The sequence below is a fragment of the Saccopteryx bilineata genome, chromosome 4 (genome assembly GCF_036850765.1).
Source record: "Saccopteryx bilineata isolate mSacBil1 chromosome 4, mSacBil1_pri_phased_curated, whole genome shotgun sequence".
NCBI lineage: Eukaryota > Metazoa > Chordata > Mammalia > Chiroptera > Emballonuridae > Saccopteryx > Saccopteryx bilineata.
The window spans coordinates 24,533,217-24,547,280 of NC_089493.1; the positions used below are offsets into that span (position 1 = coordinate 24,533,217).

Here is a 14,064-nt window from a genome sequence, read left to right on the forward strand (position 1 = left end):
ATCATCATCTTTATTTTGTAGAGAAAACACATAAGATCTACTCTTAGCAAATTTCAAGTACACAATACAGTATTATTAACTATAGTTACTATGATGTACATTAGATCAGTGGTTTTCAACCACTGGTCCACAGACTGGGGCCAGTCTGCCAGAAATTTTGTGCCAGTCCACAGTGGGCCGGTGCTTGAAAACACTGTATTAGATCTCCAGAACTTACTTGTTGATTTCTTGAACATAAAAAGAAGGGTTTGGAAAATAACTCCATGAGTAGTGCTACGATCTGAATGCTATCCCAATCTGCTAAAATATCTAGAAGTCCAGAACCGTCTGTTGGGAAAAGGAGGACCCTGCACTGCCCTGGTGTTGTACTTCTGGAAGCAGTGAAAGGAATTTGGGTCCTCACACGGAGGGTGGGGAAAAGCTCTTGGTGAGGCTGGCCCCTTTAAGACTGAGACAAGTCATTTGGTAGCTAAGGAGTCATAATGACAATTTTATTGGGTAGTTCTCCCTGGAAATTAGTTCTTACCCTTGAGGACCAGATGTAATGAAGAGTAGAGCCATCTTTTCAGTTGGGTTAGTGAGAGATATATGTAAATGGGTTTCTATTTTGGTTTCATTTTCTAAAATCTAGATGTCCCTGCTCTAGACAAGAGACCATGATAATTAGTCTGGGCTCCTTTCTACTCTTGGGGGAGGAGGGACAGAGAGTTGAGTGAAAGGGAAAATTTCTTTGAAATGCTGTCTAAAGTGTTCAGTCCTATTTCTAAAACAGGAGGGGACAGGAGGGAGAGGTCCTAGCCCAGCAACACCTGTGAAACTCACTGCTAATGTAAACACATCTGCTGGAAGAAGTGCCTATGGAGGAGATTACTTTGGAGTTTTATTCAGGTTTGTCATGAATCCAGGTAGTCTTGATTCACGGGCAGTCAGTGCTTAGGAATTCTCCAGGACTCACACTGAAACCAGTGGGTGAGAGCTGCCAGTTCAGAACCGGGAGGAGAGAGGCTGAAGCCCCCCACCACGAGAGCTTGCGACTGGGTACATACACCCTCCTACACAGACTGTCTGTTCTTCAGGACAGGGAGTCAAATTGCTTGCTATTTCTTGCTGCAGGAGACGGTGGCATGGAAATGGACATGCTAGATAACCTTGAGTCCCTGCAGTTCGAGCCTGGGATTAAAGAGGAAGACCGCTGCTGGCTGTATTTGCAGGGTCGTTATCATGGACTGATGATCAAGGCCTGTGCCCACGCAGCCTTCTTCTGCAAGCTGCTCCATCATCTGAGGTAAGTGAGATCTCCAGGATCAGGCAGACTGAGAAGAATCTCACTGCAAAGAATCCAAATTTTGGCTCTAACGTTTTACATTGGAGGATAGCTTTGGTAAGTATCCTTTCATTTTCCAACCCACAATCTGTTACTTCAGGTTTGAAAACACCAGAGAAATTCAGACTAGGGTCTCTTAGCTGAGGTTCTGTAATAAAGCAGGGACTAGGTAGTGATTTCCTTTCAGTGGGTGGACTGATTAAATGATCCGTTCACTCATCCATCTATTCGTTGATTCACTCATGGAAATGACCAGCTCATCTTCCACAGCTACCAGTGACTTGTCATTGCATGAAAATGGGGTCAGTTTCTCTTTGTGGGGCTAGTGCTGGAATGCTCTCTCACAGGAAAGCCATCTGGGACTTCGGGGGTCCCTATGGCCATATGGCTTGCTTGAAACCAGGAATACTGATTTGCAGAGAAGTTCGCAGTCTAGTCCTGGCTTCTGATATGTTTGTATAATGTGGCTTCAGACACTTAAGTAGAAGTCGTAGGAGAGCCAGTATCTGGATTCTGTAACTCTAGGTCACTTGGAGTATTTGATCCCCCGACCCATTCAGTCTACTTCTCAGTTTGCTTTTCTCTGAAATAAGATGAACTCCTTGTTGACGGAGCCAGATCTGAATTGAACATGTTATAGATACAGCATATACCCAAGAAGGCAGGCGGCTCAAAGAGCTTGCTGATTGGCTGACTGATAAGGATATACAAACCTATTGGTTGAATCCAAGATGAGTGGTGAGAAACCAATAATATAAAACTTCCAGGAGGTATTTTACATTTGAAAGGCTCAGGCAGTGGGAGAAAATGCTCTTCTTCCAACCAAGAGAGAAACCTGAAATTGAATGTGGCTTCTGATGCTTATGTGGAAATTCCAGAGCTTTCATTTTAATTTATTTTAGGTTTTGGAGCTTTAATTTTTAAAAACTCCAATTTTCACAGAAATACAGAACAAATATAAGGTTGTCAGATAACAACATAAAGCAACGCCTTATTAATTCTGAGGTCAGACTTGATCTTGGGCCAAGGAAATACATCCAGAAGCAATAGTAAGTGAACCATGAACCTCTGGAAAGAGAGGGCTCAAATCTTTGACCCTCAATTTCTCAGGTCTGTTTTCCCTTATGATAAACCATTTTCTTTTATAAATCATATGTTTGGGGAAAAAAAGCAAGGAAGCAAGCAAGCTTAGTTACCTGGTTTCCCGGATCTGTGCAGAACTGAAACAGCCGGCAGGAAAGAATAGGTGTATGCCTGACCAGGTGGTGGCGCAGTGGATAGAGCGTCGAATTGGGATGTGGAGGACCCAGGTTCGAGACCCCGAGGTCGCCAGCTAGAGCGCGGGCTCATCTGGTTTGAGCAAAGAGCTCACCAGCTTAGACACAAGGTCGCTGGCTCCAGCAGGGGGTTACTTGGTCTGCTGAAGGCCCACGGTCAAGGCACATGTGAGAAAGCAATCAATGAACAACTAAGAAGTCGCAACGCGCAACGAGAAACTGATGATTGATGCTTCTCATCTCTCTCCGTTCCTGTCTGTCTGTCCCTGTCTATATCTCTGCCTCTGTAAAAAAAAAAAAAAAAAAAAGAATAGGTGTATGGTAGGAGACAGGTGCACTCATCCTGATGGCAGTGAAAATGAACAGCTGTCTGCACAGGAAGCGGGGAACAGGCCCGCAGGGCTCCAGGGTGATGTATAAATGTGGCCATTCACAACGGTGGTCCTGAGTCAAAAAATGGTTTAATATTCAGACGTTGCATTTAAGAAAGGAAGAAAATGCACAACACATGTAATAACCAAAAAAAAAAGGTTATTTATAAATGTTTTAAACAAGTTTTTGTCCTTTACAGGGGTATGCTTTACTTTGCAGAAAATTCACTCAGGAAGAGCATTTCATTTCCTAAGGGATGCTGCTCAAGTGGCACATAATTGGAATGCCTTATCTCTGAACTGCTTACCGCGTCACCAGGCTGCGTATGAGGAAGTTAGAGCAGAGAAGGTCAGAGGTCGACCGTGAAGAAGAGCTCCAAAGTGAGCACGTATTTACGGACCTATCTGTGTGTTTATTCTCCAGAAAGTCATTACATGAGAAGCAAACTTCTAGAGTAGCGAAGATCCATAGGATCGGATTGCTTCCCAGCACTCCCTATGAAGATGGGTTCAACGTGGGCATCATCGGCGGCGGCCACCTTGGGAAGCAGCTGGCTCGCGTACTGCTTCAGCTTGTCCCCATCCCTCCTGAGAGGCTGCAGATCTCTACTCGGAGGCCAGAGGCTTTGGGTGAGGAGCAGTGGGGCCTGGGTGTGCTGTTTAGGTGCTGACTAGGCCATTGGGAAAGGGCCCCCGGAAATGGGAATCCTAGCGCCTGACCTGGGGTGGCGCCAAGTGTCAACCTGCAGTGCTGAGGTCCGCGGTTTGAAATCCTGGGCCTGGCCAGTCAAGGCACACAGGAAAAACAACTACTGTGAGTTGATACTTCCCACTCCTCCCTCCCCTAGCCCCTCCCCCTCTCTCCTTTCTCTAAAATCAATAAATAAAATTAAAAAAAAAAAAAAAAGAAAGAAATGGGAACCCTTGCATGCAGCATGCTGAGTTCTCAGCTTTTCAGTCTTGAGAAAAGCCAGAAAGATGGTTTTTAGTTTAACTTGTTCTTTAAAACAACTTTCTTCTCCACTTAGATGTTAGACAATAGCCCTCTCTCCTTCCGTGTGCCCACGGTGGTGAGAGTTCTACTGGGTCTCTGATGTAGAAAAGCTTTCCAAAAAGAGTTCAGATCTAATTGGGCCAGGCTAAGTCGGATGCTTGTTAAGCAATTCCAAACATTTGGCCTTTTTTTTTAAAACATAACATTTCCTGAATTTTTAAAAATGTTTTCTACTGATTCCATTTACTAACTATGGTGATAGAATCAGAACAGTTCTTCCAGGAAGATTGCGAATAGGCCTGAGGGAACTTTCTAGGGAGATACAAATGTTCTATGGATAGATCTTGAAAGGTATGGTATGAGTTACATGGCTGGATGCATTTGTCAAAATGATCAAACTGTATACTTTAGATTTGTGTGTTGTGCTCTATGTAAATTATGTTTCAAGATTTTTTTATAAATGTAAACTATCACATGCATATTATAGAAAATTTAAAAAATTACTCCGTAGAAAAGTAAATAATAGCTACCTATAATCCCCTTACCTGGGATTTCATTTCGTTTTCTTCTCTGATTATATCAGATTATATCAGTAATTGATACTATAAAAAGTTGTTTATAGTCTTCTTTTTCACTTAATGTATTATGAGAATATTCTCATATTATTTAACATTCTTCAAAATCATGACTTTAAGGTTATATAGTGTTACAGAATATGGCTGTATGATAATTTATGTAACTGCCTTCTTGGATTTCCTTGTACATAATTTAAAAATGAAGTTACTAGGTCAAAGAACAGGTGATAACTTTATTAAGATATAGTTTGTAGAGAATAAACTGCACATTTTAATATTGTACAATTAGATGTTTTGAGATGTGTATACATGAGAAACCATCAACACAGGTAATGAATTTATCCATCACCCCCCACAGTTCCCTCCTAATTTCTCTCTCTACCTTCCTGCAGCCCCCCCCCCCCCCAGGAAACCACTGATCTGTTTTCCTGTCATTATTGATTAGTTTGCATTTTCTAGAATTCTATACAAATGGAGTCAGTTTGTACTATTGTTTGGTCTGGCTTCGTTCATTTCGCATAATTGTTTTGAGATCTATTTGAAGATCTATGTTGTTAATACTCCAGTTTATCTATTGATCAGGTTGTTCCCAGTTGTAGGCTATTACAAACAGCAGTCTGGACAAATGCTTTACTTTTTCTTGGGTAAACACGTGGGAGTGTAATACATGGGTCATATTATAGGAATATTTAATTTTTAGAGACACTTTAATACATTTTTTTCAAACTGGCTTCCAAAATGGTGTTAAGGTATAAACTTTTACTAGCATTGTGTAAGAACACCCATTTCAATACACTTTTTAAAATTCTAGGCTTTTAAAAAAATCACTATTTTAATATGCCTTTAAATTTTCTCTTATTTTATTTTTTTAATTTTTTTACAGGGACAGAGAGAGAGTCAGAGAGAGGGATAGATAGGGACAGACAGGAACGGAGAGAGATGAGAAGCATCAATCATCAGTTTTTCGTTGCGACACCTTAGTTGTTCATTGATTGCTTTCTCATATGTACCTTAACAGCGGGCCTTCAGCAGACCGAGTAACCCCTTGCTGGAGCCAGCGACCTTGGGTCCAAGCTGGTGAGCTTTTTGTTCAAGCCAGATGAGATCGCACTCAAGCTGGTGAGCTCGGGGTCTCGAACCTGGGTCCTTCCGCATCCTAGTCCAATGCTCTATCCACTGCGCCACCGCCTGGTCAGGCAAATTTTCTTTTATTTTAATATGTCTTTCACTGACCATTAGAATAGTTGAATATTTTAAATAGGTTTATTGTTATTTTGTGTTTATTGAGTTCTTTTTGTCTAATTTTTCCATTGACATGCCTGTATTTTTCTTATTGATTTACATATAAACTTTCAAAATTAAGGAAATCTTAAAAGTTGATCATTCAAGGCAAATTTTGAAAAATCTCATCAATAGGACTAGTATATATTTCAATAAAGTATATATAGTCTTTTATTTATTTATTTAAGATTTTATTTATTCATTATAGAGAAGAGAGAGAGAGAGAGAGAAGGGGGGAGGAGCAGGAAGCATCAACTCCCATATGTGCCTTGACCAGGCAAGCCTAGGGTTTTGAACTGGCAACCTCAGCGTTTCCAAGTTGACGCTTTATCCACTGCGCCACCACAGGTCAGACAGCATATAGTCTTTTAAAATATATTTTTTAACTTATTGATTTGAGAGAGAGAGAGAAACACTGATTTATTGTTCCACTTATTTATGCATTCAATGGTTGATCTTGACTGGGACTCAAACCCATAACCTTGGTGTATAAGGATGACGAACCAACTGAACTATCTAGCCAGGGCAAAGTATATACATTCTTTTCTTTTTTAAAAAAGACTTTATTTACTCATTTTAGAGAGGAGAGAGAGAGACAAACAGAGAGAAAGAGAGAGAAGGGGAGGAGCAGGAAGCATTAACTCCCATATGTGCCTTGACTGGGCAAGCCTAGGGTTTTGAACCGGCGACCTCAGCGTTCAAGGTTGATGCTTTATCATATGTACATTCTTTGGGAAATAATATGCTTATTAATAATAAAGTCACAGTTGTAAGGTATTTTTCCCTGCTGAGAAAGAAGGAAGGGGTCGGAGCCACAAAGTGTGGAATAATAGAAGGTTTTATTGAGTCCAGAGCACGCATCCCACCTGATGAGGTTCCCTGGCCCCGAGGAAAGATGGAGGCCAAGGAAGTTGCAAGTGGTGACCCGTGTGGGAGATATTTAAAGGGTCTCTAGGGTGGTCAAGCTAATATGACGTGGTGAAATCTGACTGGCTGGCAGACGTCACTGTTTTCCAAAGGGTTCCTGGGAAGTTTCTTTTGGCGTGTTTGGTTGTGGGCGGTCCTAGCCAAAGTTCCCGGGCCTGAACTTTCCCCATTATCCACCGACCTTACAACAGTTTCAGAATATCACGGCCTGTTGTGTAAGGAAGCAAAAATTCAAAATGCTGAGCATCAGCTTCTATATACTTTTGAGAACCACGTATGAAAGAAGAATGGATGTGCATGTTTTTAAGCTTACTCTATAGTACCTGGGAGTGCCTGAGTACCTGAATAACCTCTCTGTACTCTCGGTAGGGAAGAAGTGAACTCTCAATGCCTACTCATACTCTCGTTTCCAATAACATTAAAACATATTACCAAACGTGACTTTACATTTTTACTTTTGAAAATACATATTGCAATAAGTACAACCAAGTGATTATCTACCAAGGGGTGTTTTTATGCAACTATATATTTATCACGTTTTTACCTTATAAATATCCGAACATTAAATTGTATATACTTTACAGAAACTATTTTCCCACACTCCTCCCAGCTATCCTCTTCCAGTCTTAGTCTTTCCCACCAAATCAAGGCTGTGTAATTTTGGCCCAGATATATAACTTCTTGAAGACTGTTTCCTTGTCTATAATATAGGAATAGTACTAATCTCTGCCTCATTAGGTCCTTAGAGGATTTCCTTAGACCAGTGGTCCCCAACCTTTTTGGGGCCATGGACCGGTTTAATGTCAGAAAATATTTTCACGGACTGGCCTTTAGGGTGGGACGGATAAATGTATCACGTGACCGAGACAAGCGTCAAGAGTGAGTCTTAGACGGATGTAACAGAGGGAATCTGGTCATTTTTTAAAAATAAAACATCGCTCAGACTTAAATATAAATAAAACGGAAATAATGTAAGTTATTTATTCTTTCTCTGCGGACTGGTCTGCGGCCCAGGAGTTGGGGACCACTGCCTTAGACAATGCGTATACAATACTTTGTACGTTATCTGGCACATGATAAACCTTCAGTAAATCGGAGCAGAAGGCTCCTTTCAGACCCCCCACCCACCCACACACACACACAAAATCTGCAAACCTCAGGCATTTGCTATAAGGATTGTAACTGCAATCTTGTCTTGTAATCTCAGGCACGGCTCCGTTGGCACCAGCTGCTTTAGCCATGGGGTAGGTAGGGCATTGCTGTGTGGCTTTCAGAAGGCATGAGGGAATCTCTTCTGACTTATGTGACAAGAACTGAGATAAAATCATTGTCTTCTTCTCCCTCCAGTTGATGCTGAGGTCCTCGTACTCTGTACAGTGATCTTTCTCTCCTCCTTTATTCCTCCCAGATGAGTTCCAGAAACTGGGAATCAAGTGCTTTTACCATAACTCTGATCTGGCGAGCTGGGCCAATGTGATATTCCTCTGCTGCCTGCCTTCTCAGCTGCCCAATATCTGTGTAGAAATACAAGCCAGCTTGGCAAAAACCTGCATTGTGTACAGCTTTGTAGCTGCCGTCCCACTACTCAGGTATCTTGTTATGGGGAGCACAGACTGACAGACCTGCCCTGGCTCCTCAGCTCTGGCTTCTGCCTCCCACCTGCCTGTTGGCACCCAGCTCCTGCCTGTTGGAGGTGGTCATTCCCAGGAGCAGAGAGGTGGAAGCCGCTTCAGCTGCAGAAGGACCCAGCCAACCTTTCTAGTTGTGGCTTCCTCACTTCCCTGCAAACCGCACCTGTGGGTGGGACGTATTCCTTGATGTGCAAACATTTCCAACTGCAGGCGAGCACTGCCTCCCACTACCTGAAGTTGGCTCACGTTCCCCTTGTGCATCAGTGAGAACGGAAACCACCACCAGTCAACAGCATAAAGAGTGACTGAGTGCATGTGTCAAATGTTATTTTTGTACCCTTAATGTCTAGGCCAGTGCCTGGCAAGTGATAACATCAGTAAGTGTTTGTTAGGCAAATGGCTAAACAATACAGCTGGGGAGCTGTGCCCTCAGTGCTGTCCCACGCCGGTGCTGTGCGGGTGGGGGGACGGGACAGGATGTCTGTTGTTGGGAACTCAGTGGGTCATGTCATTTATTTTGGTCCTGGCCCTGCACTCCCTATCATGGTGGCTTTACTTTCAGGTTGAAAAACCTACTGAACCACACCAATATCCTGCGGCCTCAGTACCAGTTTGGTGAAGGTTTTGACAACATCTGGGGAACCAATAAGGACATCACAGATGCTCTTCAAGATCCTGTGCTTCTTCTGGCTAACTGCCCCTACAGTCCTGCTGGTAAGGCCTCATTCTAGTTTTGGCACTCTTTCAAAAATTACCTTCCCCTTGGCCTGTTGCTACCTTATTAGATTCCTGTGTGTGTGTGTGCGCGCACGCGCACACGTGCCCACGCATGGCTTGCGGGGGAGTACAAACTAGATACATTCCCAGCTATTTGTTTTGTACAGGAACAGCTTTGGTGGCAATAAGCAGTCTTTATTAGGGAAAGCTGAGAAGTCTGCTTCTTCGGACTTTTTAAAGATGACTTGGAAATGATCACAGGGGAGAGCCTATTTAAGCAGGAGGATGCAGTGTCTGGGACTGAGTGGTTCTCCCTGCTTTAATCTTGCAGCGTTCCTTAGTCCCTTATTGGCAAGGACCATCCCAGAAATTCCTAGAGATGCTTTTGCTATTTAGCAATGCCCATATTAGTTATACCTGTCGTGCCATGACAGGTTCAACATATGATGTGTTATCAAGATCACAAACAGGGTTCTTGAAACAGGGAAGGGGAATGTTTGCTTATCTTGAAGTTCATATGACCAATCTGTCTTGGAAGAAAGGTGGCTGTTCACTGTCTGGGGTCTATTCTTGGCTCCCTGCAAACCTTTTTGGTGGCGCTAACGGGTCTTGAACAGGTCTTTCCCTTGTCATTGATGTAGGTGGAATAATCCTGAATAGCAAGTGGGTGGAGGGAATACTCTATGCAGCCCTAAACACCTGCACAACAGAGGCCATGCCCTGCTCACAAGCGCTGAAGCTGCTGAATGAGCTGTTCTCGGCGCACTTCGAGGACTGTGGGAAAGATGGAGTGTCTTGCCCAAATTTTCAGATACAAGACTTTGTCAGCAGAGTCTATGCTCGGTCCCTGTCTCAGAAAAGGTACAGTATAATGCTGGCCATTCTCATTGCTCCCACACTGTTGTCTTTGCAGCTGCTTTTTTTTTTTTTTTGTATTTTTCTGAAGCTGGAAATGGGGAGAGACAGTCAGACAGACTCCCGCATGCGCCCGACCGGGATCCACCCAGCACGCCCACCAGGGGCGACGCTCTGCCCACAAGGGGGCGATGCTCTGCCCCTCCGGGGCGTCGCTCTGCGGCGACCAGAGCCACTCTAGCGCCTGGGGCAGAGGCCAAGGAGCCATCCCCAGCGCCCGGGCCATCTTTGCTCCATGGAGCCTTGGCTGCGGGAGGGGAAGAGAGAGACAGAGAGGAAGGAGGGGGGGGTGGAGAAGCAGATGGGCGCCTCCCCTGTGTGCCCTGGCCGGGAATCGAACCCGGGTCCCCCGCACACCAGGCTGACGCTCTACCGCTGAGCCAACCGGCCAGGGCCACAGCTGCTTTTTTCCTTCATGTCATCTTTGAAAATTTATAAAAAGAATACATTGAGGATGGCTCTCTGGAGCCTCCACACCAGGCACTAAAAATAGCTTATTGGTAGCAAGTGGCCCCAGATGCCCAAGATGGGGATTGCTGGGTGGATCCTGATGGGGGTACATGCGGGAGTCCATCTCCTGTATTCTCACAAAAAAGAAAAGAAAAAAATATATACTGAAGAGGGTGTCAATGTCACTATTATAATCATTCTCTAATTATGAATTCCTCCCAAAATACACTTAGAGAAATGTACATAAGAGTGAAAACGCATCAGAAGCACAATTAAATCCACATATTGAGTAGTTTTAGTTGAATTTTTGATTTAACTATGAATTTTAATTAGTTTGATGTAGAAATTGAAGAAACTATTTCCCAGTGAAGGAAAACTTTCTTTTTTGTTTTGTTTTAGGTGAGAGGAGGGGAGATAGTGAGGCAGACTTCGACATGTGCCCCAAACAGGATCCACCTGGCAACCCCATCTTGGGCCAATGCTCCAGTACTGAGCTATTTTTAGTGCCTGAGGGCCTTGCTCCAAAGAAGCGATCCTCAGCACCTAGGGGAAGACGGAGAGAAGGGGGAGAGGGAGGAGGAAAGAAGCAGCTGGTCGCTTCTCTTGTGTGCCCTGACCAGGAATTGAACCCAGGGCATCCATACACCAGGCCGACATACTATCCACTGAGCCACTGGGCAGGGCTGAAAACTTTTGTTAAAGAAAATGTTCACAGCCAAATCAGATGTATTGAACAGACAAAAAAGTAACAATATATTTTTTTCATGCCAGGCCTTTCCCTTGGTTCGATCTGATTGCTGTACAACTCAAAGACACTCCCTTTAGCAACCAGCGCTTAACCAGTACTGCTTTCCAGAACCACCTTACCCATCTATACTGTGGTTTATTTGGCATCTCCCTAACCAAAGAACAGCAGCCAGTGGTTCCCACAAGCTCTCCATCCCAATGAGAGAAGAGACCTCAGGAATCACAAATCTTTCTCCGTCTACATTGGTTGTACCCTGATCATCACAACTGACAGTGGGAAGGCATGTGACTGCATGGTGTTTGCCATACATTAGGCACTAAGGAATTAGAAAATTATACTGATGGTTCTTTAACACGTAGACTAAAACAAGTCGTCCTTTACATTGGCATATATGTTGTTTATTTGGCTTTTGGAAGCAACCAAATGAAACTACGTAACTCGGCATACTTAAATAAGCTGCTTCCCCATGAACCTTGTTAATATAAATTCTATCCTCTAAAAGTTAAATTTAAGAAGGTATAATATCATTATTAGCTTCTTTTCCTATAGCAATATGTAGCTGACAAATGATACAGCTTCATTTTCCTACCATGTTAGAGAAATAAAATATGTGGTAAACAATTTATGACTCATTTCATGCTTATTTCAGCTATCTGTGATTGTGATTGTTTTAGGACTATCTTTTTTTATTTTTTTATTTTTTACAGAGACAGAGAGAGAGTCAGAGAGAGGGATAGACAGGGACAGACAGACAGGAACGGGAAAGAGATGAGAAGCATCAATCATCAGTTTTTCATTGTGCGTTGCAACACCTTAGTTGTTCATTGATTGCCCTCTCACATGTGCCCTGACCTCGGGCCTTCAGCAGACCGAGCAATGAGCAACCCCTTGCTGGAGCCAGTGACCCTGGGTCCAAGCTGGTGAGCCTCGCTCAAACCAGATGAGCACGCACTCAAGCTGGCGACCTCGGGGGTCTCGAACCTGGGTCCTTCCGCATCCCAGCCTGACGCTCTATCCACTGCGCCACCACCAGGTCAGGCGTTTTAGGACTATCTTATTTAAAGCTGTTCCCATTTAAAGCATTTTAAACCATACAAACATTTAAAAAAAATTGTTTATATGATTTACAAATTTTTTTAAAGTTGATTTTAGATGGAGAGGAATGGGGAGAGAATGAGACAAATATTGATCCATTTCTGTGCGTGCCCTGACCAGGGATTGAACCTGCAACCTTTACATACCAGGATGACACTCTACCAGGGGTCCCCAAACTTTTTACACAGGGAGCCAGTTCACTGTCCCTCAGACCGCTGGAGGGCCGCCACATACAGTGCTCCTCTCACTGACCACCAGTGAAAGAGGTGCCCCTTCCGGAGGTGCGGTGGGGGGGCTGGATAAATGGCCTCAGGGGGCCGTATGTGGCCCGCGGGCCGTAGTTTGGGGACGCCTATAACCGAACTGTCCGGCCAGGACACTGGCATTTATATTAAATGGTTAAAAATAATTTTGTAAAATATAGATCTTTTTTTTTTTTTTTTTTTTTTTTGTATTTTTCCGAAGCTGGAAATGGGGAGAGACAGTCAGGCAGACTCCCGCATGCGCCCGACCAGGATCCACCCGGCATGCCCACCAGGGGCAATGCTCTGCCCACCAGGGGGCGATGCTCTGCCCCTCTGGGGCGTCGCTCTGTTGCGACCAGAGCCACTCTAGCGCCTGGGGCAGAGGCCAAGGAGCCATCCCCAGCGCCTGGGCTATCTTTGCTCCAATGGAGCCTTGGCTGCGGGAGGGGAAGAGAGAGACAAAGAGGAAGGAGAGGGGGAGGGGTAGAGAAGCAGATGGGCGCTTCTCCTGTGTGCCCTGGCTAGGACTCGAACCCGGGACTTCTGCACGCCAGGCTGACGCTCTACCACTGAGCCAACCGGCCAGGGCCTAGATCTTATTTCTATAGTGCAAATTTATTTCATGTTTTGCAAATACTTTTCTTAATTGGTTTTAGAGAGAGGTGAGAGAGAGAAACATTGATTTGCTCTTCCACTTATTTATTGCACTCACTGGTTGATTCGAAATCGCAACCTTGGCGTATGGGGATGACAATCTAACCTTAACTGAGCTACCTGGCCAGGGCTTGCAAATACGTTGTCAATTGTAACACAGTAGAAAACAACAGCAGTGACCATCAAGTTGAGGAAGGGTGACAATGACCATGACCTGTCATTGAACAGAACCATTGTGTACTAACTGCTAATGTGCTTTTGAACAAAACCATTCACTATATAAGTAAATCACCGTGGTCCTAGGTTAATTATTTACATTTTTCTTTTTTTGCATAATTATGAGTCAGACAAACTCAATGGTACTGAATGACTTGAGATAAAATTTTGTTAGTCCAATTTGGGAAAAAAATAGGTTCATCACCAAATATTAACACTTGGTACGAATGCTAATTTGAGGCATTTCTTTGGCTATTCATTCAGGGGTAGGGAACTGGACAGGACACATGCTTGCCTCTGGATCCCAGCAGCCCTGAAGTGGTTTTTCAGACTAAGAAGTGAGAGTGGCAAGAAAAAGAGCAGTTAAATCTCTGAAACTAGAGAGGATCTGGAGTTATTCAAGCAACAAGACGTATTTTAGAATATTTTTTAAAAATATTTTATTTATTGATTTTTAGAGAGAGGAGAGAGAGAGAGAGAAGGGGAGGAGCAGGAAGCATCAACTCCCATATGTGCCTTGACCAGGCAAGCCCAAGGTTTCAAACTGGCAACCTCAGTGTTCCAGGTCGACGCTTTATCCCACTGCGCCACCACAGGTCAGGCATTTTTAGAATATTTTTTGAGCAGTCCAGTCATGGGTAACT

The 14,064-nt window shown here is 43.8% G+C and overlaps 1 protein-coding gene across 1 annotated transcript; it reads left to right on the forward strand.

The window, feature by feature from the left end:
- Nucleotides 1-1,130: 1,130 nt before the first annotated feature.
- Nucleotides 1,131-11,692, forward strand: NOXRED1 (NADP dependent oxidoreductase domain containing 1). Its single transcript, XM_066276999.1, has 6 exons — nt 1,131-1,285; nt 3,397-3,602; nt 8,158-8,338; nt 8,943-9,094; nt 9,739-9,958; nt 11,234-11,692. Exons 1-6 carry the CDS (start codon nt 1,131-1,133, stop codon nt 11,409-11,411), a joined length of 1,092 nt encoding a protein of 363 aa, XP_066133096.1. The 3' UTR covers nt 11,412-11,692.
- The last annotated feature ends 2,372 nt before the right edge of the window (nt 11,693-14,064 follow it).

Excerpts from the sequence above, each read along its gene's own strand:
- NOXRED1 (XM_066276999.1), top strand. The coding sequence starts at position 1,131 with ATGGACATGCTAGATAACCTTGAGTCCCTGCAGTTCGAGCCTGGGATT. Across the intron at positions 8,339-8,942 it reads GCTGCCGTCCCACTACTCAG|GTTGAAAAACCTACTGAACC; the intron begins GTATCTTGTTAT and ends CTTTACTTTCAG. Across the intron at positions 9,959-11,233 it reads CGGTCCCTGTCTCAGAAAAG|GCCTTTCCCTTGGTTCGATC; the intron begins GTACAGTATAAT and ends TTTTCATGCCAG.